This window comes from Auxenochlorella protothecoides (genome assembly GCF_000733215.1).
Source record: "Auxenochlorella protothecoides strain 0710 unplaced genomic scaffold scaffold50, whole genome shotgun sequence".
Lineage (NCBI taxonomy): Eukaryota > Viridiplantae > Chlorophyta > Trebouxiophyceae > Chlorellales > Chlorellaceae > Auxenochlorella > Auxenochlorella protothecoides.
In genome coordinates this window covers 223,486-250,433 of record NW_011934473.1, presented here as the reverse complement: position 1 = coordinate 250,433, position 26,948 = coordinate 223,486, and the positions used below count along the sequence as shown (strand labels likewise).

The 26,948-nt window shown below is 59.1% G+C and overlaps 8 protein-coding genes across 8 annotated transcripts; 3 read left to right on the top strand and 5 right to left on the bottom strand.

Moving 5' to 3' along the window:
- Positions 1-67: 67 nt before the first annotated feature.
- On the bottom strand, positions 68-2,344 carry F751_4350 (putative DNA-directed RNA polymerase I subunit RPA2; the record flags this gene model as incomplete). Its single annotated transcript, XM_011403622.1, has 7 exons — positions 68-116; positions 187-299; positions 413-502; positions 613-741; positions 877-978; positions 1,403-1,494; positions 1,654-2,344. The coding sequence occupies 7 exons, from the start codon at positions 2,342-2,344 to the stop codon at positions 68-70; spliced, it is 1,266 nt and encodes a 421-aa protein (XP_011401924.1).
- A 645-nt stretch (positions 2,345-2,989) lies between these two features.
- F751_4349 (hypothetical protein) lies at positions 2,990-8,929 on the top strand (the record flags this gene model as incomplete). The annotated part of the gene is made up of 12 exons (XM_011403621.1): positions 2,990-3,142; positions 4,178-4,277; positions 4,449-4,607; positions 5,074-5,206; positions 5,342-5,778; positions 6,019-6,442; positions 6,643-6,844; positions 7,003-7,255; positions 7,448-7,574; positions 7,716-7,852; positions 8,030-8,410; positions 8,544-8,929. The coding sequence occupies 12 exons, from the start codon at positions 2,990-2,992 to the stop codon at positions 8,927-8,929; spliced, it is 2,892 nt and encodes a 963-aa protein (XP_011401923.1).
- A 584-nt stretch (positions 8,930-9,513) lies between these two features.
- F751_4348 (Tic20 family protein) lies at positions 9,514-10,465 on the bottom strand (the record flags this gene model as incomplete). The annotated part of the gene is made up of 3 exons (XM_011403620.1): positions 9,514-9,586; positions 9,966-10,242; positions 10,381-10,465. The coding sequence occupies 3 exons, from the start codon at positions 10,463-10,465 to the stop codon at positions 9,514-9,516; spliced, it is 435 nt and encodes a 144-aa protein (XP_011401922.1).
- Positions 10,466-11,153: 688 nt separating this feature from the next.
- F751_4347 (N6-adenosine-methyltransferase 70 kDa subunit) lies at positions 11,154-12,804 on the top strand (the record flags this gene model as incomplete). Its single annotated transcript, XM_011403619.1, has 6 exons — positions 11,154-11,319; positions 11,427-11,542; positions 11,659-11,939; positions 12,132-12,293; positions 12,415-12,482; positions 12,647-12,804. The coding sequence occupies 6 exons, from the start codon at positions 11,154-11,156 to the stop codon at positions 12,802-12,804; spliced, it is 951 nt and encodes a 316-aa protein (XP_011401921.1).
- A 287-nt stretch (positions 12,805-13,091) lies between these two features.
- F751_4346 (Uncharacterized protein slp1) lies at positions 13,092-15,305 on the bottom strand (the record flags this gene model as incomplete). Its single annotated transcript, XM_011403618.1, has 5 exons — positions 13,092-13,286; positions 13,545-13,667; positions 14,533-14,573; positions 14,803-14,916; positions 15,125-15,305. The coding sequence occupies 5 exons, from the start codon at positions 15,303-15,305 to the stop codon at positions 13,092-13,094; spliced, it is 654 nt and encodes a 217-aa protein (XP_011401920.1).
- A 1,338-nt stretch (positions 15,306-16,643) lies between these two features.
- Positions 16,644-19,143, top strand: F751_4345 (Phosphatidylinositol N-acetylglucosaminyltransferase subunit A; the record flags this gene model as incomplete). The annotated part of the gene is made up of 7 exons (XM_011403617.1): positions 16,644-16,673; positions 17,048-17,408; positions 17,556-17,717; positions 17,987-18,175; positions 18,380-18,477; positions 18,611-18,739; positions 19,138-19,143. The coding sequence occupies 7 exons, from the start codon at positions 16,644-16,646 to the stop codon at positions 19,141-19,143; spliced, it is 975 nt and encodes a 324-aa protein (XP_011401919.1).
- Positions 19,144-20,841: 1,698 nt separating this feature from the next.
- Positions 20,842-21,520, bottom strand: F751_4344 (hypothetical protein; the record flags this gene model as incomplete). Its single annotated transcript, XM_011403616.1, has 3 exons — positions 20,842-20,931; positions 21,085-21,255; positions 21,353-21,520. The coding sequence occupies 3 exons, from the start codon at positions 21,518-21,520 to the stop codon at positions 20,842-20,844; spliced, it is 429 nt and encodes a 142-aa protein (XP_011401918.1).
- Positions 21,521-23,947: 2,427 nt separating this feature from the next.
- Positions 23,948-26,509, bottom strand: F751_4343 (DNA repair protein REV1; the record flags this gene model as incomplete). Its single annotated transcript, XM_011403615.1, has 9 exons — positions 23,948-23,965; positions 24,083-24,253; positions 24,396-24,665; positions 24,755-24,844; positions 25,050-25,304; positions 25,468-25,641; positions 25,855-25,914; positions 26,050-26,153; positions 26,344-26,509. 9 exons carry the CDS (start codon positions 26,507-26,509, stop codon positions 23,948-23,950), a joined length of 1,308 nt encoding a protein of 435 aa, XP_011401917.1.
- Between the last annotated feature and the right edge of the window lie 439 nt (positions 26,510-26,948).

Genomic DNA, 26,948 nt, shown 5'->3' with positions numbered 1-26,948 from the left:
TCGGGTTGTGTAACTGGACTTCAAGAAGATTACCAGATTCTCGGCGATATTACGAATCTCAGAAGGATCAATTGGATTTGATTGTCTCATTGTAGAACTTCCACTGACAAAACACCCTGTAGAGGGAACTCATCATCGATTCGCTGATGTTTATTGCGGTAATCCCTATAGTAGCAGGGTCCGCACCTGTGAAAGTTCAGTTTCTCAGCGAGCACTGTAAAGCCCGTGGCCTGGCTGAGATCTAGACCAGATTTGGAAAGCAGGTTGCCGGTGTTCAGCAGATATTCGACCTTCTGTCCCTGTGTGGTTGGGGCGTTGAAGGTCGTGACATATTGGAGGTATTCGAATGCCAGAAGATAAATAACCTCACTGCGTGAAGTTCTTGTCAGCTGGAAGAATCACACTGCCTTACCACGTCGAACATCTTCTCGCAAGCCTTCTGCACATACTGCTCGTCCGTGAGGTTCACAAGTTCTGGGGCCTTCTCCAGATCCCTCTTCATCTGTGCTCAGTAGGTAGTTGGGCAAGAGGCATGTCGTGAGTCGGATCAATCTGCACACGGGGCTCTTGAATCATTGTGGCCCACCAGGAAGCAGAAAATTTAAGTCATACTTGTGCTGTTGCAGCGTCCAGGCAATTCTCGAGCTGGTCCTTCATGAATTTTAGGAGCAGGTGACCAGGGAGCAGGAGCTCGTGATGGGTAGGGGCATCTGGGTTGTCCTCACAGCACTGCCGGTTCGCCTGAGGAGGTGTGTAGATGATGTGAGGATTACTGTCATGCCAAAACAAGAGCTCCCAACGGTGGATTGAAGCAGGACGAGCATGTCTCGAGCACGCCAGCGCCGAGAAACACTGGCAAGAGGGTCACCCACCCACCAGAGCATAGAGCTTCAGCAGCATCTGTAACCCCAACTGGAGTTTGTCGGCAGGGTGTTCAACGTGGATGAAGAGGTTCTCACGCAGAAGCAGCTCTCCAACCTAATTTGGGGTGTGGGTTTCAGGTGTGATGACTTCCTCAGCGAAACAGACCCAGTCGGCCAAACATGTCACGTTGGCATTGCTATGAATCCAGCATACACCCTTTCACTCAGACCTTGCACTGCACCCACAAGACTTGCCTGATAGTCCGTCTTGCGGGCAGGAACACTCAAGGCTACTCGGAACAGACCTCCCAGGTACTCCAGACACTGGGCTCGTGTGTGCAGTCCGAATCGAGTGGACTGATGCAGCACCAACTCGGCACGGTCCGCCACAAAAGACGAGTGTCCACCATCCTGGGACAACAGGATGGTGAGCAGCATGGTTGGTGTCTCACTCAGTACTGCCAGAAAGCCCTGCAATCCATTGAGTGTTCAAGGCAGCTCCTGAGGGCATTGCAGGAGCACACATGCAGATACCTCACCTTTGCTGCGCCCAGGACAAGCATGTCAAAGAGCTCCTTGTCGGACACATCCAGGAAGCATTTGAGCAGGATACCAGCTGGAATGAAGAACTCTGCAAAGAAACATGATCCAAAGAAGGTGGACATGGCAAACGACCCGCGACAGGTTGCAGCATGCCACGTACACTGTGCATGACACGTCGTCTGCTCCCTCTGACTCCAGTTCATGGATCAAAGACATCTCCCAGGCGGTGTTCGGCCAGAGTTCGCACCTGCACGACGCAGTGTGATGGCAAAAACCGCGGTGCCGTCGGCGAGGAGATGACATCGGTTGGTGAGGGATGACTCATCTGGACGCACACAGCGCAGCAGGGTGGCCATATCGGTGAAGGAAGGTCCGCGCTTGTGGAATGCGCTGCGGCGCAGGGCGAAGATGTAGTGCCTCCTGTTCTGCACGAGCATGCGGATGATGCGCTCATTCCCATTGCAGATGAAGTATCCGCCAAACTCGTTGGCCTCCTCCTTCTGCTCCACCAGCTCATCCTGTCGCAGGTGACGGAGGTAGCAGGCACGGGACTTCACCATGATGGGGATCTGGCCCAGCTTCCTTGTGACGCGCTGGGTCTGCATCAGGCCTTCTGCCTGCCAAACGACGTCCACCGACAGCGGGGCGCGGTAAGTGCTACCCGTCTCGCGGCACTCCCTGGGGAACAGGCGACGGTCTGCGCCACTCGAGGCGTCGTCCTTTGTCGGGCGTCCAATGACGGCATTCTCCAGCCAGAAGCTGTGGCGGTGCTTGGTTATGGGGTGCTCCACCTCCACACTTGCCACGCCCTCCACGACATTTTCGAGGCCCTGGCCCAGGAAGAAGTCAAATGAGTCTATGTGTGGCTGAGCGAGACCCTCCAGCTCCGCCGGGACAGGCTTCTTCAGGTCTGCCGCAGCCGAAGGCTTGTGCGCCATGGCAACGGGGCCTGTAGACGTTTGGGCGACGAGGGGCTAACAATTCAGGCCTCGCGCTGACATCGAGACATCTCCCTGAACACCCAGTCAATATAAATAGCCTCTCAAATCATGCCAGCAGACCCGGTTGAGCAAGTTTGGGGGTGTGGGCCACTCAAGCACCACCCCCCATCGCTAAGTGCATGGCACGAACCTGCCGTGTCCGCCCAGCACCCAGGAAGCGATTCGTTGTCACCCAGGAGCAAGTTTCTGTGTCTGAATTTTTCTTTTTCCTTCTTCCCGTTGCACTTTCAATCTACAACAGAAACGATCGCCGTCCAGGCCAGGGAATACTGCACGCATTTCCGACGTGGCCATTCCCGCCAAGCATGGCGCGACAACCCTGGACAGTTGATCTCCCAGAGTGTGCACTGCGCTCTCTTGGCAGGGGGCAGCGGCATCGGTGGGCTGACCGGGCAGCAGGGCACTCATCCAGGTGCAGCTGAACAAGTTCTCGCAGATCGTGTACACCGGGCTGCAAAGCCAGTGGAGTGGTTGCGAGGTGGATCGCGAGCGCGTAGATGTTTTCGGACTAGCGATCCGTCCATGAGCTTGGTTTGAGCTGAACATTCTCGCTCCAAGATTCCTGTCAGAGCCATCAATACGATGCAACCCCCCGCCGCTGACCCCTTGAATGTGCTGAACGTCAAGCGCACGGGAGAGAAAGTGGACCGCCTGGCTTTCCACCCTGTCCTCCCCTGGATCGCTTACACTCGGAGAGACAACATTGTGTGTATATGGAACTTCGAAAGCGACCAGGTGGGGACCGCAAAATTTTGGCAATGAGTGAGGTGCTCGGCTTGCTGCACCTCTCCCAGATTGTGTACGACTTGGCTGACCTGCAATCAAATGTTGTTCCTTGCTTGGCCGCTGACTCTGCTCAGGAGGTGTACACAGCGAGCTTTGGGAGCTCAGATGGTGCCACCGGTCTGGATGCTGCCTTGGCACAAGATCTGGGTCCCAGCTCCAAGCCAGAACACTCCAGCCCCTCCACCCTGAACAACCTGTTCCGTAGCTCAGCAACAGGGAGTGTCAGGAATGTCTTTTTCCTTGATTCCGACGTGTGTTTTTGGCAGATCGCAAGACAGCACCTCCACAAGTGCAGTTCCTTGGAGGCCGCAGCTGTCCCAACCATTGGTGAGGTCAGGATTGGATGATCAGGCTTGCCTCTGAGCTCCTGGGTGGCCACAAACAATGAAAGACCCGGTCCTGGCCATAAGGATGACCTATGTGTGCTGCGACAGTGGCGCAGCGCCCAGACTCTGCTCCGGGTGATAGTCGTCCCTGCGTCCCCACTGCAGTGCCCAGCAGGCACAGGATCCTGACCGATCGATGGCTGGGCATTGTATGTGAGGCCAAGGTGGTGCTGCACAGCATCTCGGGTCCAGAAACTCTGGAACTCCCCCGCTCGCTGGTGGACGGTAAGGCTGCCACCTGCGTGGCCCTCCTCCTGCTGCACCACCCCGGCCTCCTTGGAGGAGAGGACGGGGCAGGCAGGAGCATGGCACCCAGGTTTGCTCCACTCCTCGCGATTGGCACTTCGGGGGGAAATATCTATGTAGTCGACCCCTTGACGGCGAAGGTGTGTGAAGTTTGGGGCCCCATGTCATGAATGATCAAGCGGTTCGGGTGGACTCGGCTGCAGCTCACCCCGCCAACAATTGACCTTGATCCTTGTCGCGATCTGAAGCAATGGCTTAGAGCCACTGCTGACACACCTGGCAGCAGGAAGGGACAGAGTATACTGGCTCTGCCTGCACACCCCACAGAGATGCTACCTCCCCCACGCTGCAGGTCCTGGTTGCGCTCGTGGGAGCGCACAAGGGTGCTGTCACGGCGCTGCAGGTCCTGGGGAGCGAGGCAGCAAATGGCGCAGATCGCTTGATCAGTGCGGGTGCAGATGGCACTGTAGCAGGTGCAAAAGGAAGGAATGTGGGAAGGCAGGGATATTGCTCATTACTGCAAGCCTACAAACTTAGAAGGGGGGTGGAGAAGTTGCCAAAGGGGGATCAACATTAGGTCAGACTGAAATGCGACCTCCCCCTCCCCACCCCCTACCTTGCAGTCTGGGAGCCGTCAACTGCTGCATATGGCCCAGGACCTCGACGTGAGATCTCTCCACGCCTGTTTTTCAAGGCTCATGAGGCAGCCGTTTCAAGTCTCTGTCTGGTGGAGGTTTTCCCAGGCGAAGGGAGCAGCCGCGTGCAGTACCTTGCCACAACAGGTGAAGCTTCCAATGTGTCTGGAGGTTGGGCGCTGGGGTATGGCCTCGTGGGCTTCATCGTGTTCCTACATGAATCCAGGCCTTCAGCGCATATGGGATGGCAGTCAGCTACCGCTTTGCATCGTGCTGGGTCGTCATGTCGTCAGCATTCCACCCAGTTTGCATCACTGCCACCACCCCACAGGCGAGGACAAGAGGGTTGCTTTGTGGCAGACGACAGGGAGCTGGACCCTGCACAAGAGTGTGCAACCGCTGCACAAGACCACTTTCCATTCCGCAGTCCACTGCCCCTGGGCTTCCGCTGGCTTGGGCGGCTCCCCCTCCCTTGTTCTCGCATCTGGTGGGGCCTGGGAAAGGAGAACTCGGGTCCCACTGTATGGCAAGCTTTGCGATCAGCACTCATGGTGATGCCGTTCCTCAGTTATTGATCGTTTGGCATTTGACTCCCTGGTTCATTTTGGTGCAGGTGAGTCCACCGTCCTCATGGGGCTCCATCCAGAATCTGGGGCGTCCTCACACTGCCTTGATCTGGCTGGCTGGCTTGATCCTGGCCAGAAGAAGGCTGTCAAAGTGTATGGTGCTTTTGGACATCCCCTCAGGTGCGGGCATTGTTGCTTGTTACATGGGTGGGTAGGTGCCTTGCGGGCAGGCTCGTGGCAGACCCTCGAGGCGCCCACTGTTGACACAGCTGTCGAGAACAGGGCTCATCCCTCCTCGCACGCCACATGACACAGGCCGCACCTCCTGGCCGTGGCAACCAACACCGGCCTGGCCCTCCTGGGTTTCAGCGGGAGCGGCCCCCCTGCTGTGCTGGCGCTGCCGCATCAGGTGCTGACCCTGGACGCGATCGCCAGCATGCCCGAGGCCGCGCCCAACGCGCCGTCTGCGGTGCGGGCTGCACAGGGCTTCACCTGCCTGGCTGCGGCAGGGCAGTCACTCTGGACTTCCAGCCTGCGCCTCGAGACGACGGCTGGGCCACCCGGCTCGTCAGAGAAGAGTGTGCGCCTGGACCAGGGTCCCCGGGAGGCGATTGCAAAGCTGGAGCACAGCGGACCGGTGCTGCTGGCGTGCAGTGCCAGCGGGCGCAGCGTGAGCGTGGTCTGGCCGCAGCGGCAGCTGTACTGCGTGTTCTGCCTGGCACCCAGCGGTGTCTGGGAGGTCATCGACTCGGGTCAGCGGGGAAATGTGTTGTGGCCGCAAAGGGGTGGTGGCGAAGAGAGTGCAGGGACGGCATGGAGGATTGATCATGTTCATTCGGTGGCGCATGAGGCCATGTGCAGCAATTCAGGCAGTCCTGCAATGCCGTGCATCTGGGCTATAACAGCCATAACCACCTCAGCAACAAATGGGAGAAACATGACATGAAATTCCCCACCATCCCCTCACTCTGACACACCTCTGCATCCGACAGGTGCTGCGTCGGCCCTGGTCTGGAACAGCCTCCAGTCTCAGTATGCTCTGCTGTGCTCGCCTCCTGTCGTTGTGGATGCCCCCAAGCCCAAGAAGGGCATGTTTGCCGCCTTTGGGAGGCGCAAGCACAGCACTTCAGCGCCCAAACCGGAGGAGAGTGCTGAGTCGGCACCAGCACACGGCGCGCGTCCCGGATCGCACGTCCAGGTGCACGTGGTGGACGAATCCCGCGCCGCGCAGTGGGTTGTCAATCAGGGGGTAAGCCTCGACGGCCTGCCCTCGGCGTTGCACGGCGGTCCAATGCTGGGTGTCGTGGTGGAGGGAAGGGCGAGCGGTGGAGAGGGGCTCAACGCTGGGCTGCAGCTCCTCAGCTGGACCAATTTCACAGCCGTCGGTCCGAGACTGCCGGAACCCCGCTGGCTGAGGTGCGATGGCGGGAGTGTCGTGGGCATTATTTGGGGTGAAGTGTCACCCTTGGGTGCTTTGGGCCTGCTCTGAGAGGCCGTCCTCTGCATCGGGCGCACCACACAGCAGTGCTGCATCTGCAGTCTTGGGTGTGTGCCCCACCAGCACACCCCAGAGCTCATTGGAGGCAGAGTGTGTCTCATTTCCCCACCCTCTGCAGCTGGGAGCCAGACTGTACGGTGCTGGCTCTGGCATACCAAGACAGCGTGGAACTGTGTAGAACCAACCCTCGCTTCGAGGCATACGCCTCGCTGCCGATCCCAGAAGCGTGCTCCGGCATCTGGCAGACGCGGCAGCTGTTCCTGGCCACCCCCACCGCCATCCTTGCGGTCTTCACGGATCCAGCCCAGGAGTTTGTGCAGGTAAGCATTGCTGTCATGGGACGGGGGCCGGCACCCAGAAAGGCGCCGCCACCCTCTCTGCAGGAGCCTGGTCGCCGTCGCTGCTGGGGTCCAGCCCCATGCCCTCTGTGTCTGCCCACCTGGCCACCGCTTGCTCCCCCCCGCCCCTCTTGCTGCAGACCATCCCTCTGGCAAGCTACGAGGGTGTGGCTGCCTCGCAGGTGGCACCGTCCACTGATTCAAGTCCCCTGCCAATCACCGTGCCGCGGCCTCTCGGGCCTGTGGTGCTCATGGGCATTCGACACAGCTATCTGTGGCTGGCAGATGGGCTGGGCAGGCCGTACCTGGTCAGCCTGAGGCATGCTGGAGTCCGGCTGAGGTGCCTGGCAGCACGCTCCGAGTTGAGCACTGCCCGCACCATTGCCGAAAGAGGTGGGTGCTGGATGTGGGGTGGACCTTCTATAAGGTGGAATGTCCGCTGGGAGGTTGCTCGTAAGGAGTTGGCTGGCAGCATTCCCGCCCTGAATGGGGCTATGGTTGCCTAGCACCTCGTAATGACCTGCACAGCACCTTGCACCGTACTGCGCATGTGATCAACGTTGAGGCAACTCCATCACTCTGCAGGCCTTGGGGCGATCTTTCACGACGACATCGCGCGATACCTGGTGGCCATGGGGGGGCAGGAGGGCGTCGTGGAGGCCCTGCGGCTCACTGGCCTATCACCCCAAGTGGAGACAGCGCTGGCAGTCAGGTGGGAGGGTGCGAGGTGTTGGAATGCTCAACATGCTGTGCCGGCCCTCCAAAAGTTATGGCTTCGTTCAGAATGGAGGGCCGCGTGCGTCTGGTGGCTTGGGTCCTCCAGCATGACGCCACTGCCTGATGGCCCTCACAGAGTCGAGGACTGGGACCGGGCTGCTGCCGCTTTCCAGACCCTGGCCCTGGGGATCAAGGACAGGAGCCTGCTCCAAGTCGTCACAGACTCGGGAGGGTCGCTCCTGGAAAGCTCAGCGGCCCTGGACGCACATGCAGGTACCTGTGCACGGATACTCTGCGGGGGTGGCAACCCCATCATTGTAGAGTGATCCCGCCCGTATACAAATGGGGTCTAGATGCCTAAGGGAGTGGCAATGCCTGTCGAGTATCCTCTAGTACCATGTGCCTTCTCATGCAGCTGCTCTCAAGCCAGGGCACCTTCCCCTCCAGCAGACCAGGGCAGTCTTGGTGTGGATGCCGTGTCTCGCATTTTGGAGGAGGAGGCGGCAGAGAGGGAAGCCGCGTCCAAGTCGTTCAACAAGAGAAAGAAGGATCGGCAGGGAGGTAGCGAAGAGGATGACGAGGAGGGAAGTGCCGACAATTCAGCTGCTGAGGGAGGGGAGGCAGAGGAGGAGGAGGTGAAGCCTTCTGACATCGACTGGGACGCCGAGCTTGCTGACACCTCGAACAACGATCCCTTCAGGGGCGAGGCGGAGGGCGCTAGGCCCCTCGCGCCGCCCACCGTTTACGCCACCGCAAGTGGAAAGGCCCTGCAGTCCATTCTCACCCAGGGCCTGGACCTGGCCGATGCTGCCATGGCAGCCGGCCACTGGGGTGAGTTGTGGGCCAGGGATGCTTCACTAGTATGTGTCCCTCATGCATGTCGGGAAGTCAACCAACATGCCGCTCTGCGCCACCTCCCGCCTCCTCCTACAAATCCTCGCCCACCTTCACCAACCTTTGACAGATGCTGCGCGCATGGTCCTCGGCGTCTTTGTGCGCATGGCCAGCGCTCTGCCACGCACATTCCTTGCCTCCCTTGTTGTGGGTCTGGGTCAGTGCGCCATGACCGAGAGCGCTCACACGCTGGCTCGCGCCGCGGTGGTGGGTGCCTCCCCGAACCTCCATGTTTCCTCTGTGGCAGCTCCCCTGGCGGCCCTCATCGGCGGCCGCAACTCCCGCGCGGTGGCTGCCACGCTCACGAAGGCCGAGCTGGCGCCCCTCGCGTCCGTATTTGCAAATGTCTGGGGCGTTCAGGGGGAAGACCCTCCTGCAGAGGCCTGGGAGAGGATGCTGGATGCAGACGATCCTCACAGGGGCCAGCGTTTTGTCGTAGTTCCGCCTGTGCTGTGAGATTGTTGTACAAATGGGCAGACAGCAGGGTTTATCGACACCCAGGGGTGATGGAGTCCTGGTTGAGCATGACCTGCTGTCGACTGCATCCAGGTCTTGGCGTCAGAGTGCAAACCCAGTCTGTCCATTTTGGAACTGAGCAAGTGATCAGAGGCAAAAAGGTGTCGTTGTTAGGCGAGTACTCTAACCAACTGAGCTATGAGGTCGGACATTGGGGTTGACCTCACACGGTTTCGATCCGCGGACCCCTCGCGAGCCAATGACTGTTGTTGTGAGGGTGGCTTTCCTACCGTATAGGTTCAGTACATGCATCTCTTCTCGGTGAAGGTCGGGGTTTGCCTCCAGTGTAGTGTCCCCATTGCCCCAACTCCAGGTCCCAAGGAGGCAGTGCACTAGAGCGAGGGTCAATCGTTCAGGTTCCACCGCCTTTCGGAATCCCGGGACAAGTCATCACGCACATCTACCTCCTCCCCACCCGTCCCACATCTCTCATACGTGGTACTTTTACACTAACGTCAACACTCAATGTCATGTGGAGTCAAGGGGGGGTCGGACCGAGCAAGTGACCAGAAGAGACCACGTTCTCAAGAATATTCGGACAGTTGCACCTGGTGATACACTGATTCGGACACCAACGGCAGGTCCGCATAGTAACCCCTGTGCATGGTAGAAAGGTCTCAGGGTAAGAGTTTGCACATGGACACTCCATGCGGATACTGGTCTAGCAAAACCGTAGTATGGGGTGTTGATGAATGAAATGTACGGCGGGAACAGCGAGTTGGTGCGAGTGTGTGGAAACTGCAGCAACGAGGAACATCCCCAAGACCTTATGCTTTTGGCTCGAGCAAAAGAAAGGGCCGACAACAGCATGATGCGCCGAGATCGGTGAGTAATGAGCCACGATTATGGACGCAGGTCGACTGATTCCACAGGACTGTACTTCCCCTCATCCTTTCCAGGGTCACTCACAGATGGCATAGGCCCACCACCGTTGCCCCCACAGGTTCTTGTTCCCCGCCACTCCACTTATCCCCACCTGAGGGTCCAGAAGACGCAGTAGAGGATGGTGGAGAAGCACATGACCCAGGTGATCATATCCCACCAGTCCTTCAGTGGGCTCCACACCACATGGGGGGGAAGGTAGGTGCGCAGGATGTGGATGAGCATCACCACGATATCCAACATGACGGCCTGCATAGCATTGTAGCGCACAAAGTGGTGCAGCTTGGTGTTCTTGACGACCGCCAGGAACAGGAGGAAGAAGATGATGAGCGGGGCAAACTGGGAGGAGAAGTAGATATTGTGCAGTGGACCTGCCGTGGGAGTGGAAGGGGTTTGATGGATTCGCAGCCCTTCAGCAGCCAGAATGGTCCTGAGATGGAATAAACAGCCGCAGTGCACTCATGTTTCGGAGTGCCCTGTGCCCACGCAGCCTACCAATACACACCAACCTGCTGCAAGGTAGACAAGGATCAGGTTGCGGAAGCGAGAGTAGATAAAGCGGCCGACTGAGATGGAGTCTATCCACGGTACCATGTAGAAGAGAGCCGACATCATCCGCCAAAAGATGGAAGGCGGCTTCTGGAGGACTGCAGCCGCATCCTCGTCCTCATCAAAACCGCCAGGGAGGGCTTCTGGGGTCTGGCAGGGCTTGCTTCTGCGCTGCTGCTTCAATGTCGGGCATCCTGCAGGGTATAGAAGTTATCGAATTGGATGTCCGTGGGGGTATCGAGCCTGAAATGTCGACCGGCTGAAGAGATGGCAGCTGATTGTCACTTCATCCCTCTACCTCACCTCCCAGGACCGACGGGGCCGGGCCGGAAGCTTTCCCATGCAGAGATGCCCGGGATTGGCACGATGAAGACACAGCAAATGCATGTACATTGCACCGTCGGTATGTGAGGGGCCGAGCTGACACTGGGGAGAAGGTGAAGGCCCGAGTCGTCATCGCACCACCGGCGACCCCGAGCCGCCGAGCTCCACCGGAGGTCTACTTTATGAGTATTTCGAGAAATAAATATTCCTTGCGGCTGAATGCGTGAGATTTTCAGCAGGTATGAGCTGCATGGTCACCATCACCAACCTTTCTTGATGGTGGGCTGGAGGGGTCAAATCAGCGGATCCCCAGCAGGGTTCGAAAATCGATCGAAAGCTAGGGAGCGACTGCGAACAAAGCAAACTGCTCCTCAAGGGCACCCACGGCGGCTGGTCCAGTTTCATCACCATGACGGCTATAGATGCGCAGCTGCTGGACATTGAGACCCTGCTCCAGGGAGACCTATCAGGTCTGGAGCGAAGTTGGGACACGCTGCCTCCCGAGCAGCTCCGGAACGAGATCGAGAGGTACCGCAACGCCATCATAGCCGTGGGCAATCAACTGAGTCAATTGGGTGAGGAAGATTGGAGCAGTAGGCTAGAGTCTCTCCTGTGGATGCGTATGTGCGGAAGGCGGTGTTGCGTCGTGGTCACTCATCCCGGTGTCATTCCACGTCTATAGGAGTGGAGGTCTTGATTCGTCCCACTGTTGACACTGAGAGCAAGGGTGGCTCACATGCTGCCCCCAAAGAAGAAGACCCAGGTTCCATCGACGACTTGGACCCCAGCGAATGGCAGGTGGGTAGGGTTTGCGCCTCGGGCCGAGGGATTGCCTCACACGCTGTGCTGCAAAGGCTGCACGACATTGTCTCACAACCCAAACAATCTCCCTTACTCTTTTGCAACGGTCACAGGTTCCTCCCCACTGCATACCAATTCATGCCAATGTTACAACCTACGACTGGGATGCCCTCATAGCTGCCAGCCGCTTTGACGTCATCATGATGGACCCGCCCTGGCAATTGGCCACGGCCAACCCCACTCGAGGTGTGGCGCTGGGCTACTCCCAACTAACGGACCGCGACATTCAAAACCTTCCGGTGCCGCGGCTGCAAGAGGACGGATTCCTCTTTGTTTGGGTAATAAATGCAAAGTATCAGTTCACCCTGGATCTCCTAAGCAAGTGGGGGTACAGGTAAGGGGGACGGAAGGTCCTGAAGGGGAGTGTCCTGTGCTTACACAGGAGGGGGCTGCGCTGTGGTGCCACGACTACTGTTCAGGCGGTCCCCACCAGCCAAGCGACTTGCAAAACCCTTGGCTGGGCTGCAGTGCGACCTCAGGTCTTGCTTGCCTTTCAACCACCCGCCCTTCCCACATCCTCTGTCAGATTGGTGGACGAGGTGGTGTGGGTGAAAATGACAGTGAATCGACGTCTGGCCAAGAGCCACGGATTCTACCTGCAGCATGCCAAGGAGGTCTGCCTGGTTGCAAGAAAGGGTCGGGACCCTCCTGGCATCCAGAGGTCTGTGGGAGCAGACGTCATCCTCAGGTATGATGGGCTGAATTGGCTGGCTTGTCATCGCAGCAGCACAAGTGCGCAGCCCCGTTGCCACCCTTGGCGGTCCCACCCACAGCGACGACGACATCCATCCCCTTCCTTGCCACCTCAGTGAAAGACGGGGGCAGAGCCAGAAGCCAGAAGAGATATATGAACTTATTGAGAGGTTGGTTCCTCAAGGTAAGGGCAGGAATATTTTACGAGGTGTTGCATTGAATCCGGACAGTAGCCTGTCAAAGTCTGCCGACTCTATTGCAAACCTGCTCTGGTGTGAGGTGAAGGATCATCCTCGTAAGACATACAGATGTCATCACTGCTTCTGCATACCGTCTTCTTTTCCTCAGGTCGGTATCTTGAGATCTTTGGGAGGAAGAACAACCTGCGCAACCATTGGGTCACCATAGGCAATGAGGTCACTGGCAAGGGACCCCCTAAGGAAGATGCCGCAGCCATGTTCCAGGGAAGTGGCGTCCCAGGGGCTGTCTACGGCAGGTCAAACTGATGAGCGTACTGGTATTGCTTGTACGTGAGGCTGGATGCCCATGACACTCAGAGAGGCCGGGAACCATCTGGGGGTGCATAGTCAGAGCACTTGAATAGCCAATGCTGCTCTGAACACTGCCACAAGAGACCTTACAAGCATGGGCAAGCTGCAAACAGAAAGCGAGCATTCAAGTGAGAAGCATGTCTTCTCAAGAGCTGATCAGGAAGCAAGGTGGTACGAGCCTAAGTCATGGTTATCTTCTGGAAAAGGTTTTGGGTGTTCTGGTGCATTGGGTTGCAGGAATCTCAGAGCATGAGCACACGGTAGGACTCGAAGGCTCCAACTCCGATGATGAGGGCCGCAATGGTGGTTCGCAGGGGTAATTTCTGAACGGCCCGCAGAATGGTCGGTGCGCACACACACAGCGACAGCGAGCCGACCGCAATCCAGAGCATGAAGACCTGCGCTCTGAGATCGTCCAGCTCTCTCAGCAGACTGGCCTGCCATGCTTTCAGGTGCGGGGCAGGGTTGTTGCTTAAGAGTTCCTACATTGAATGGGGTGGATGAAAGAACGGTGAGAGCATTTGGGCGTGACCACCGTCTGTGCTGCAAAGTAACTGGGGCATGGCTTGCATTTTAGTCTGCGTTTGACTCGGTTGCAAACACCTCTCAGACGCTCCTACCAGGGCCAATCTTGCACAGCAGTGGAGTAGCAATGGCGCAGACGGTTAGCATCTCATTGCGCTACACCACCGTACCTGTTCCCGTTTGACCGTCTCCAGACCGGCTTGAAGGGCAACCATGCTCCCAGTGTGGTTTGCCTGCATATCCGACACGATTCTGGCCAGGCTCTTGGTTTGCAGCTTGGTCGCCTTGAGCTCCTGGGGTCGAGAGGGGAATTGTGTGCTCGTGATTGCTCACACGGAAAGTGAGGCATGCTGCGTTCTGCCAGGTTAAGGTCTCATACCAGCAATGGGCGACCGGAAATAAAGCAAGACTTAGAAGACCTGCAGCCCTGTGATAACATATGCGTAGGTCACGCCAGCTCTGTCTGTGTACCTGAACAAGGATGTCATAGACACTGGCACCACCCTTCCTCTTAGAGGCTGGCTGGCTGAGAGACAGCGCATCGACATGGGCCACAGCCTCCTTGGCAGCACTTGGCGCAGGGAGACCAGAGGGCCTGGAGGTCATCGCATCGCCAGGCTTGGTGCTGAGCCCTGCATCCCGAGCTCCCTTTGGCGGGGCCACTGCTGAGGCATTGCCTTGCGACAGGCCAAGGCTCGCATTGATACCCAGCCGGCCAGGTGACCTTGGTGCGATCACTGGTGTCACAGAGTGGGAATCGACCAGCTCAGGAGCCACGGCATCTGGTTTTGGACTTTCCAGCCCTGCTGAGGCACTGCCTCCCATAGAAGGACTTGCCGTGCCGGCAGTGCTGGAGGTGGCGTCCCCTCCCGTGTCCGCAGCAACCTTCCCCTGTCGCTCGTCGGGGAGAAGTGCTGGGGTGCGGAGTGCGCTCCCAGCGACTGTGTTCTGAGCTCGGGTAGAGGTCTCCGAGCTCTCACTGGCCGCGACTGGATCCAGAGGTCCACTTCCGGATGCGTTGCCGGCATCCAGCGCAGCAGCAATCAGGGGCTCCAGCCCCTCTCCCGTTTTGCTCGCAACGTCGGTACCGCGCAGGAGTCCGACGCCCTCCAGAGCCTCCGGCGCGAGGGCTTCGCGGGCCTCGTCCCTGGCGCTCACTTGGGCAAGCTCGTCCTCCAGCTCTTCGGCCGCGCTTTTCCCTGCGACGGGGACAACGAGGCAAGAGGTCTGAGAACTGGGGCGGGCACACAACTGCTGCTCACGTCTCCATTCCCACACACAGGGAATGTGGGGGATCAGACGACCAATGCGAGACGGCTCACCGCATTCCAACCTCAGTCAAGTCCTGCGCAACATTGCCGACCCTCTTGCCAGAGAGCCCAGCCCTCACTGAGGCTTGCCCAAACAAAAGCCAGAGAGTCGCCTTACCATATACGGCGATGCCATTCATCGCACACACAGGTTCTGAGCTGTAGTGCGTGAGGAAGCGCACCAGCACATACCTCGCCCAGCCGGGATGCTGCAGCTCAAACCGCTGCAGGCCTGGGCATTGACGACGTGAGAGTCACGTTGAGCACGCCATGGTAGGCAGCCTCACAGAGATCATCACACTGCATTCCTGTGACGCGTGCATTCCACGTCCTCAAGGGGCCCATGGATGCAGGACCTGCCGACCAGCAACAGTACCACATGCACGCATAAACAATCCCCACCTCCCCTCAGGGTCACCCCAAGGCCACCGGAGCCCTACCCTTAGTCTTTGGAGCCGTGAAGTTCCCCACCATGCGCCACAGTGGGTTTGCCAGGCCGGCGGCCAAGTCCCCTCCAGCGTCCTGGCGAGGGTTGCTCTGGCGGGCGTACACCTCGAAGTCTTTCACACGGGAAGAGTAGAGCTCATTCTGTACCAGCTCGACCCTGCGATGCAAAGGCATTGACAGACCAGAAACTATATGATGGGGGCCGCACTTGGGTATGATGAATAAATAATCATCCAATCCCTGTGGTGAGGAGTGCAGGGCCGCTGCTGGCTGTCCCAAGCTCCACCCATTCTCCAGCCTGACCAGCGCCCCAACCAGGCTGCTCACACAGAGATGGTGGCCACAGCCGACAGCTCGAGGATCACCCACTTGTCCGCCTTGCAATCATTCTTCAGGAAAGTGTCGGAGTCGTCATCCAGCAGTGCCCCGGGCTTCCTGGCTTCAGCATTGGTGGCCAGCACCTTTGCACCTGGCAGGAGGAGAGGGAGGGTGGGGGGGGGGGGGGGGTTCGTTGAATACATAATGAGATGGTGCCCTGATATCCCCAGCCTGCTAATCATAAGCACACAGCATGCCCTGCCTACAAGTCCGGCCCTCACCATCCTTTCCCAGGGCAAAATTAGTCAGGGACCGGATCTGGACAGTGCCATCTAGGACCTTGGAGCCGGTGTCTGCACCGACTTGCCCAGCATCCTCCCTGGTCGCTGCGGGGACGACGTCTTCTGCTGTCTTCACAGGCCCCTTCTGCTCGCCGTTATGGGCAGCTACGCTGTCAGATGAATTCACAGCAAACTCCTCTGCAATGCCCACGCCATTCTTAGGGACAGGTGCACCCCCTGCCGGAGCTGCAGCTGGGACCCTATCTGTAGCCTTGCAGGAGTCGGGCAGGCTGGCAGGACCAGGAATGCTTGGGGTGCTGCCTGTTGTCGCAGCCTTCGATGTGTCGAGGTCGTCGGAATCTGATGTGCTTTTCCTGAGACTTGAGATGGGGCCAACCTTGACGACCTCTTCTAGAACAGGAGCATTTGTTGATGATGCGCTGGGCTCAGGGACTAGCGTGCTAGAGATGTTCTTACTATTCAGATTGTTGGTTACGGCCTGGCAGTGTACCGAGCCCAAAACACATAACAACGCGAGGGTCGCAAGGCACAAAGCCTTGATACTCGACCGGCCGAAACGACCCATGCACAGTCTGACCACGCTATTTCGGACTGAAGTTATGAGGGTCCAAAATAAAATCTAAACTGAATGACCATGATCAGCCATACTGAATATGGAGCTAGAAGCAAGCGGTCCCAAGAATTTGAGATACGTGCATGACGCCGCGCATGCACAGCATTCCGAGCGATCTCGGAAGCCTGATCAGAGAGTCATGCCGCCGTGATGTTTGCACATGCTGCATGGTGCGATGATCAGTAAATTAAATGCAAGGTTGTGAGGCAGCGGGTCATTGACCTGCTGCAAGGCAGCCCGTCGCCCAAGTGCTTAGTCTTGGGGGTGGCAGGGAGCACCATGGATCGTCCCAAGCTCAGCATCCTCATGGTCAGCGATTTCTTCTATCCCAATACTGGGGGGGTTGAGAATCACATTTATCAGCTCTCCCAGTGCCTGCTGTCGAGGGGCCATCATGTGGTGGTGCTTACCCACAGCCGCGGCACACCACCTGGCACACGCTACCTCACTAACGGCCTCAAGGCGAGGATGGGGGGAAGGTTTGGGGTGTAAGAAGGGCCGCAGAAGGCTTCTGTTCCCCCCCTTGCATGCAGCTGATCAAGACCGAGACCCAGGCCTGTACTTGCTGCCATGGCGCATGACGTACACCTCTGGCTCGCACATCCCCACCGTTTGGTGTGCCTCCTCGGATCGCTGCGGTCCATGACCACCCACATCGCGACACCCCACCTCCCCTCACCCAGGTCATCTACCTCCCCCGCCGCCCCTTCGTCCTGGAGAACACCCTGCCCACCTTCTTCGGCCTGTACCCGGCGCTGCACAGGATTCTGGCCACCGAGCGCGTCGGCGTCCTGCACGCCCACCAGGCCTTCAGCACCATGGCACACGAGGCCGTGATGGCCGCGCGCTGCGCAGGCTGCGCCACCGTGTTCACCGACCACTCCCTGTTCGGTTTTGCGGACCTGGGCTCCATCGCGCTGAACAAGGCCATGAAGCACAGCCTTGCGGATGTGTCTGCCGCCATCTGCGTGTCCCACACCAGCAAGGAGAACACGGTGCTGAGGGCCTGCCTGCCCCCCAGCCTCGTCTCTGTCATCCCCAACGGTATGCAGGTGGGGGCGTGCAGGGCGGGGCTTCCCTCTAGACCCACCCCTGTCCTGCTGACATCCTGACAAAATTTGCGGCGCCGATGCACGCTCCTCGCTCATTCGCTGGTCCCCTTCCCCCGACCCGCGCCCCTCCTCCCGGCAGCCGTGGACGCCGCGCTGTACACTCCCGACCTTGGCCAGCGGCAGCCGGGACGCATCACCGTCGTGGCGCTCAGCCGCATGGTCTACAGGAAGGGCATCGACCTGCTGGCCGGAATCCTCCCCCGCTTCCTGGCACGCCACCCCAAAGTCGACTTCATCATTGGTGAGGCCTGTGGAAGGCTTGGGGGCAGGGTGTGCCATCTTGATGCAGGAGGGAGACATGGCCAGCACAGGGGCAGGGCAAACTTGCTCACCCAGGCCCAGCACACTCCTCGCATCTCCCATGCTGGGCACCGAAAGACGGAACTACCCGGAGCAAAAGGGGCATCATCCGTTTCTCCAGCAATGGGCGAGGATGCCACATTGCTACGGATGTGTCCATGCTCGGCGCCCCCTCATAGCCTCCCTTCTTTTGCCCCCGGCGCCTTGTAGGTGGAGACGGCCCGAAGCTGCCGGGCTTGAGACGGGCAGTGTCGGAGGCGGGCTTGGGGCCGCGGGTCGAGTTTCTGGGTCACGTGAAACCCGAGGCAGTGCGCTCCGTGCTTGTGCGAGGCCACCTCTTCCTGAACTGCTCCCTCACGGAAGCCTTCTGCATGGCCATCGTGGAAGCTGCGGCTGCAGGTGGGGTGGTGGTGATGGGTTTGGGGTGAATGAGATGCAGGCGGGGGGCTTGGCTGTTGCCATGCAGGTTAGAGTGTGAAGATGTGGCCTTTGTGAACCAACTGAGACGAGGTGGGGTGGCAGAGACATTGAAGCGCAGGTGCAGGCTCTGTGTGCGGCTGCAGTCTCTCCGTGCCAAGCCCCGCCCATTGCTACCCACTGCAGGCCTGCTGGTGGTCTCGACGAGGGTCGGAGGCGTGCCCGAGGTGCTCCCCTCTGACATCCTGCTGCTCGCAGAGCCCTCCTGCGACGGCATCCTGGAGGTGATGCCTTGGGCCCCAGGCTGGTCTGCAGTCACCCTCCCATGGATTCAAAGAGGACGGGCGGCAAACTCATCATCCTCAGCTCTCCCCCCTTGTATAGACCATTCGAAACCACCCTCTGTGAACCGTGCAGGCACTGGAAACCGCCCTGGTCACCCTGCCCACCATTGATCCCTGGAGGCAGCACCAAGCGGTTCGAGAGATGTACAGCTGGCGAAGCGTGACCCAGCGGACAGAGGATGTCTACTACAGGGCAGTGCAGGTGCGCCCCTGCGTGATGCTGCGTGAAGGCGTGCCTGAGGCTCAGACCGTTCTTAGGTTTTTCCTGAGGCCCGTGTCGGTTTCAAGCGCGAGCTGCGGTGAGGGGTGCTCCCATAGCTGGCCATCTCTCAGGGTCAACCTGGAACAAACCCCGTCCATTGCAGCATCCGGATCGCGGAGGTGGTATGCTGGGCACGCTGCGGCGCTGCCGGCAGTGTGGAGTCTGGTATGGCCTCATCTGCTGCGCCATCAGAGCCCTGGGATTCCTCCTCTGGACGATCCTGGACCTTCTGCAACCTCCCAGCAGAGTCTGCTGTTCCCCCAGGTTTCCCAATGCCCTGAGAGAGGGGTTGGCATGCTGACCTCAGGTACCCAGTATCCCACATTGCAAGTTCACAGCACTGAGAGAGAGCGCATTATGGACAGCATGTATTCCAAAAGCATGCGGCGCTTCGCTTGCTTGTGTACAACCACACGCCAGACACACACAATGCCGTGGAACAGACCAGCCAGCAGGCCTGCAATTTCAGAGAGAAGGCATGCGTGTGTGCTGTCCCACCGCCTGTCAGACACCTGAGACGCCCCTTGATGAGCCCCTCTGCTCCTGGGCGCGCTTCACCAGGCTCTCAGGAGTGCTGCCAAGGAGGCCATCCAGTGCTGCAATTGCTGCGGAAATGGTCTCTGGGCTCTTCATCGCCTCCGGTCGCACGCCCCGGCCACTGTAGTTGAGAATCTGCGCATGAGGTGGCAGTGCTATTTCTGGCTCGGCAGTATCCAGCTGTCTGAGTCTGGGACCCCGCCTAGCCACCCAAATTGTGAGGACCCACTCCCAGACGATGGACATCAATCCCTTGCCTGCTTAACCACATACAGGCCCGAAACTGACCCTTCCGACTGCAGAGTAGACGGCAGTAACTGGGGATGTCTGTGCAGGTGTTGCCCCAGCTGTGCCTCCATACTCCTCTCCAAGCAGGCTCTCGGCATCCCGGCCGGTAGACAGGGCGCCTATCACTGGGGCGGCCTTGCCTACAGCCCTGAGGTAGCGAGCGTACGTCGGCAGCATGCGCTGGCTGGTGCGACGCACTGAGCTTCCAGCATCCGATTCCACAATGCTCTGGCGTGGAGAGGAGAGGAGTGAGGACGCATTGGCTTCTGGAGTGGATGGCAGCATATAGCCAGTCCCAGCTGTTTGGTACACCTACCCAGGCAGTGGGTCAGCGAGTAGGACCAGCATTAATTACTAACCTGCATCTCCACCAAGGTAGCCCGTGCATCCAGGAGGTCTACCACGGCAGCGACTTGTTCTACATCAGGTCGCAGGCGGGACCGCAGTGCGTCTTCCACCACCCCTGCATGCGCCGGCATGACGTTGGGCAGGAGCATGATCGGGAGCAGTCCAGCGAGGCAATGGCGCCGTTGAAGGCTAGATGAAGATGGGTGATGCGACTGTAGATCCCGGAAAAGGGCTTCTGTCCGCACCGAGAGCATGGTGCCATGCGATCGGGGGGTCATGCCATGAGGCTTGGTGCTACGGGGAGCCACCAATCTAAAGGACATGGACGCTCCATACTGTGTGACTACGTTCATTGCAGATATCTAGGGAGCAGGCTTTGGGAATGTAGGAGGGAGGTGGCTTTCATGCTCGGGAACTCGGCGATTGTGATCTCCGTGTACTTGGCGCCTGAGGTCCCCTCGCGGCAAGGTTTGCTTCGGAACATTCAACTGGGGGCACTCCTGATCGCAGTCATCACACAGCATGCTTTCTCGTCAGGTCACGCACATATTCCCAGCACTTTGCATCCCTTGGGCCATCTATCATTGCGTGTAGTTCTAACATACATGTGAGGACTAGTCTCGAACTCAACGATTCTTGCTCACGGGCAAGGCCATCTCCACGGTCGGAAGGGCATGCTGGGCTGATAGGGGTTTTCTTCGCAGTGCAGTGAGCATGACAGCACCCATGGCTACAACAGCAAGCTGCCACAACCGACTCAGCAGACCCTGTGTAGCATGCGAAGAATGGCGTGTGATAAGTTGGGTGGCTTAACTGGGGGTGGGAAGCATTTGGATATTTTATGAATTGGAACTTGGCAGCCGCCACCTTCACCAGATCCTGCCTACCTGCATAATGGCCTTGTGGGGAAGGACCAGCTGCACGGTCACCAGGGCCAGCATCCAAGTCAGCAATCCTAGCTGCATAAACAACGCAGTGGGGTTATCTGAGAGCGGCAGCATGCGGATGAAGACAGGGCGGATGCTGCAGACACATTGCCCCCGCGTCTTGTCTTGACAGCAGGGTATTGCTCCAGACACGCTCATGCTACATCTCTCAATACGGCAACTCACACAGCGGTGCAGCCACTTGATGAATGGATGCCAGGGTTCGGGGAGGCAAGTGATCAGTCCCAGCTTGCGGAAGCTGAAAATGCCTCCAACTGGCGTGGCCACCGCCAGCCACGTGTTGATGTTTCCAACCTTGCCGTGCAGGCTGGTGAAATGCTGTTTGCCATTGTTAGCCTGTGGGCGAATGTTCGAAGTGGACCAACAGGTAAGCCTTGACAAGGAATCCATTGGGAAGGCCATCAGTCCCAATCTCCTACCAACGGCCGTTCACCTTGTTGGTGTAGATCACGAGGAATCCTAGAGCAATGCAGACTGTAGAGGCTACCTGAACCCAGCCGTGCCGTTGTATGGCACGCACTCGAGGGCCCCCTTCCAAGTGCCGGAAGGCCAGCGCGGTGGAGATGCCCTCGGTCATGAACCCCAGGAACCCCGCACTCATGAGCAGAGGGTGCCATGGAAACAGAACTCCCCCAAGAAGGCCACCCGATTGGGTTGCAAGTATGACTATGCAGCACCCGACGCCCAAAGCGCGGAGGAGATTTCGAGACATACAGGGAGCTACAGCGGGATCTGACGGGTGTTCAGATTATTCATCGCAAGATTTTCATCGCAGGACGAGCTGCAAAGTGGGTTCAACTTGTGTGCGCGCCCTGTCTAAAAGAGCATCCACGCCCGGTCCGACACCGCCATTGATACACGCCACTCCTGGGATACTGTCCGGAGGCGAAACAAGAAGGAACAGTGATGGGATAAAAGGTACGACACTCATTCATTGTGCAGATCACGAATTCAATTCAAAATCGATCCGAGCCAGAGCTGTGCACCATGAACCTCCTTTGCTGCTGCCTGAATGCTAGCGGTTACGGCGATTGCCGTCTCTTCCAAGCACCCTCGTCCCGAGAAAGCGCGCGTGGCACTCCTCAGCGTCGCTGCCACGCCCTCCAAGTCGTCCCCCAGCCCCTGAAGCAGTCTCCAGTGCAGGATAGTCTCCACATCGCGTGCCACGCCATGCTGGGATCCAGGCAGACCATCGCCGTCACCCAGCTCCACACAGGCCCGAAGCAGAGCGGCGGGCAGATGGAGGAGCGGCGTGGTAGTGTCCAGGTACTCCTCGAACCTGGCGTTCATCACCGAAGGGGCATCCCTCGTCTTGCCACTCTCCCCGCCTCGGCACCCAGGCGCAGCGTGTGACCCCTGCACCCCTCCGCTCCTTGCCCCCTCTCGCATGGCTGAGCTGAGACGCGCCCGCTGGCCTCGTGGGAAGGCGCTCAGAATCTCCTCGGCAATCTCGGGTGGGAGCTCTGCCAGTACACGTGGATCCACCGTCGTGGAGGATGGCAGATGGTGCATGTGGCGCGCCCTGCAAGGGAGGGTGGGATGATGGGTGGGCCACGTGTACTCCTGCCTCAGGCCAGCGAGGCGGGCACCTGGGGGGTAAGCCACATCTTTGGGATTTGATTCAAACGCAAGTAGGTACCTGGCAGGGGCTGCCGATGGGATACTCGCACTCCCTCCTCCTCACCTCTGCAGTGGAGGTTCCGCCCCAGACCCGCCCTGTCCCCGTTTGAAGCCCCTGGTGTGGGGAGCATCCACCTCTGTCCGAGAGGGAGGGCGGGTCGGGCCTCGTATGGGACCGGATGCGGGACCCGGTTTGAAGCCAGCAGGCCTGCCAGTTCGTCTCATGTTGGCGCCTCGCAGCGATTGCCTTGCCAGCTCAGGGCCTGGAGATGCGTCAGCGGAGTGTTTTGCTGATCCTGGGTGCAGCAGCGCCGGGCATGCAGACAAAAGCACCCGCCTCTGATGACATTCAGCCCAGGCAAAGGGCATCCCATGCGCTGGTCACGCATACACTCTGGGCAGACTGCAAGGGTCACACTGTGATCCAAAGAGACACAGACCCCTGTCCTTTGCCAGGGCAGCACCTACCATAAGCAACCTCCAGCTCACGCCGGAGATGCCAGGGAAGCTCCGCCAAGACAGCGGGGTCCAGCTTTGAGACGGAGGGCAGGGGCACTACCGGCGAGTCCACCCTCTCTATACTTGAGGTACGAAGGCTGACATTCACCGCTTCGTGGCTCGCCACCGGACTGCCCTGGGCAAGGCCAGGCGTTCTCCACGCTCCTCTGTTCGCAGCTGGAGGGTCTGGCTGCGGTGTCACCGCCTCCACGCCCTCCCTCGGAGCAGCCTCGCTGTTTCGCGGCAGCCGGGTGACCAGTTCCCGCTGAATGTCCCAGGGCAGTGCCGCCAGGGTTTCAGCATCTATCTGACTCAGGGCCATGCCCTGGAAGCTCGCCAGAACCTGGGCCCGCTGTGCCAAACCTGACCGCCGGTCCCGGGCCATGTCAGTGGTCACGGCGGGCCCTTCATGCCCCGAGCCTTCTGACGCCAGAGATGAGGGTGCAACGCCATGCGCATGGTCTGCAGGGAGCTCTTGATGGGATGGCGACAATCTAGCCTCCCGCCCCTCACCCTCCCCATTCGATGACCAGCCGAGACTGTCCTCACCATCCAGCTGCTGCAGGTCCGCAGCCTTCCCTGACGGGTCATCATCGGCCGCAGGGTCAGGAGAGGAACGTCCTGCGCCAGTTGCGGCTGAGGGCGCCGATGCGTCGCAGTCCACTCTCCCAGCATCGGGCATTCCACGGCCCAGGTCCTCCGCAGGCTTGTGATGCACCGCCTCCCCCTGTCGCCCAGGCAAGTCCGATGCTGCCCTAAGCAGGCGAGGGAGGCGATCCGCGCTCCCTGCCGGAGCCGGAACCTTGAAGAACGAGCCCTTCCTGTGGCTGGCATCAGTCACCTTCTCCAGCTTGGACATCTGTTCAGGCGGTGGGGAGGGAGTGCCTCTGAGAATGGCCTGGATCTGGAGTCATAGCCCGCGTGACATCTGCTGGGTGTGAAGGGCATTCAGGCATGAAAACCATATCAAGGAGGGAGGTTGAACCATCGATGCCACCGCCTGTCCCCAATCAATCCTCTCCTCCCAATGGCATAGCTCGCGCACCCCCAGCCCGATGCCTCTGATATCGGCATGGGGGACGTGCAGGGAGGTCAGCATGTCACAGGCGGCCCGGTGGATGGTGGCAGCCGAGTGGGCGGGGCGGTGGAAGGTGTGGGTGCGGGAGAGGTTGTCACAGATGCCGTGGCCCATGAATTTGACGGGGTTGTATACGCCCTGCATAACAGGAGGCGAGAGGCACACAATGTCAGAAGGTCGCGAGAGGCGCACAGGGGAATCAGCAGAGCGGCTGCAGTCTCACTCTTCCTGCCGACGGTTGCAGCCAGTGGCCCAGCCACCTCCATCTCCTAGCCCTCACCTCCTTCCGCTTCTTCAGCTTCAGGGTGAGGGAGCGGCCCTGCACCCCTGCCGCGCCCATCCGAGTCCACACCTCCTCTGCTAGCTTTCCAAGGAAGCGGGTGGCATCCTGCGGCGAGTCAAACCTGACCCCCCAGTTCACCTCAGCCCCCAGGCTCTTGCGCACGGCGGGCGGCGCAACCCTGCGGGTGTCGATGCCGCGCGAGGCGTCCCACAGCGCAGCCCCCGTCTTGTCTCCCAGTTCTGCTTGGAGCCGGGCCTTTGACCATGCCTGTGCAGGTATGGGGTAGCAGAGGATACAGGATGAGGCCAGTCCCCAGGCTGCCCCAAGTGCCAGCATCCTCCAGCAATCATTGTCACCTGCAGATCGGCCACAGACTGGAGACCCAGGCTCGCCAGCTTCTTGCTGGTTGCCCAGCCCACGCCCGGCAGGTCTGACAGCTCCAGGGACTGTGGTGGGAGTCACAGGAGACTAGCTGGTGTGGACACGCGGAGGTGGGTCGGCTGTGGTACGAGGATGGACCCTGGTCCCGACAGCACAGCGAAACTTCGTTTGCGTCCCCCTTCTCAGCTGTATGCCGCACCATGCCACCGTCATGCATCTTGAGGAGGAGGAGTGAGCTGACAGAGCATGCCATCCCCACCAGGGCCTCACCAGCATGGCACTGGCCGCCTCAGCCTCCTGGATGTGGCACTGGCCGTCGGGTTTGGCACGCTTGGTCGCCAGGCGGGCGATGAGCAGGTTGTGCCCGATCCCCACCGAGGCCGTGCACCCCGTGGCCGCCTGGATGTCGGCCCTCAGCCGGCTCGCCAACTGGAAAGGGTCGCCCAGTCCGGTGACGTCCAGAAACGCCTCGTCGCAGGACAGGGGCTGGACACAGGCGCTGCAAGCCATCATGATCTTGTAGGCCTGCGGCGCGGCCCGACAGGGGCAGGTGATTAGCCTTTCAAAGATGGATGCACGACGGGTGCCAGTGGGGTGACGGTCCCTGCCGACAACACATGCGCTTCCATTCCCCCACACATACCACCCGGGTGTATTAAGTCTCCACCTCCTCCTCACGACGCCGCACCTGCTCAGATACTTCCTGGTAGCGCTCAAAGTTGTACGGCACGACGATGAGGTCGGGGCAAAGCTGTTTGGCGCCGGCCATGAACATTCCGGCCCGGATGCCATATTTGCGGGCTTCGTAGTTGGCAGAGGATATCTCGGCCGTGCCCTTTGCATTATTCGAGTGACAGACAGCCTGGGGGGGGGGGGGGTGAGGCTTAGCAGTGTGGACCATTAAATGGATACACAAGGCAAAGTGAGGATGTGTGCGTGAGACATCCATGGGACCGCTTCTACATCACATTTTCATCAGATCGAAAGGCACAACAGCGATATATTCGCAGGCCCTCCTCAAGTCGCGCCAATGAATAAGCTGGTTGCCATCCCTTCTATGATCCATGCGCCACACCAGGGGTTTTCCAGAGAACAGGGGGTGCTCGGATTCAGCCACTGAAGCAAAGAAACAGTCCTGCGCAGGGCAGAGAGATTGTAAGTCAGATGGGTAAACTCGCAGAAAGCAGACTGCCCACTCAAGCCGCTCGCGCATCCTCTCCGAGGACGTGTGCCCGAGAGCAACTCCATATCCTTGCTCCGCGCAACTCACCAGATCCACATGGAAGATAACTTGTGCACCAGGCCCAGGGTTGGGGGTTGGACCCCCAATTACCCCCGACAGCATCAGGCTTTCCAGCCTAGTCTTCCACATTCCTGTAGTGATCGGAAGCGGGATGGACAGCATTCTCAAGAATCTGAAGGTTTAGCCAAACGACTGAAGCACCCACAGGAACAATGCCTCCACTCAAGCTCAATCTACAAATACCCGCAGCCAGAACAAGTTCGATTCGCGCCTCAAAGCACGCTCAATGCCAAACCACAGCTGCTCCCGCCACCAATGCACCTATAAAATGAAGACGTGAAGCAGAGAAGAAGCTCTCTACAAAATTCGGGTCATCCCGCGAAGACTTTGGCGCGCCCTTGAGCATGTCGCACGCTGCGCGGAGCCGTGCAGCCTCTGCCTGCGCTGCCCGCATTTCCGCTGGGTCGTAGGCGACAGGCGCACCCATGGGGCTCGGCTGATTGTAGGCTGTGGCCGGATTTTCCTCAGATGCTGCCATAGGGTGCGCTGTACCGCAGCCGTCCTTGGCAGGCAGCACATCAGCTCTCGTCCCAAAAGGAAGCAACCTTTGCTGACCAGGGATGTCTCGCAGTGTGGACAGCAGGAATGGCGCAATCTGCGATCAAGTGCAAAGGATAGGTTGAAGGGTGTACAAAAGGCAATGATGAGCTCTGATGTGCACCAGGCGCAGGGGCAGGCATTTAGAAACTGTGGGAAGTGCTTTCTGAGACCAATCCTAAAACCGACCGGCAGGAGGGACTGCGCCTTGATGGACTCCAATATCCACTCAGGACTGACCACTGGCTTGTGGTTCCTGCAAGGGTAAGTCATGAGGTTTTCTGAGGTGTTAATGTCCTGCATATTACAAGTTCAAGGGATGAGCGTTA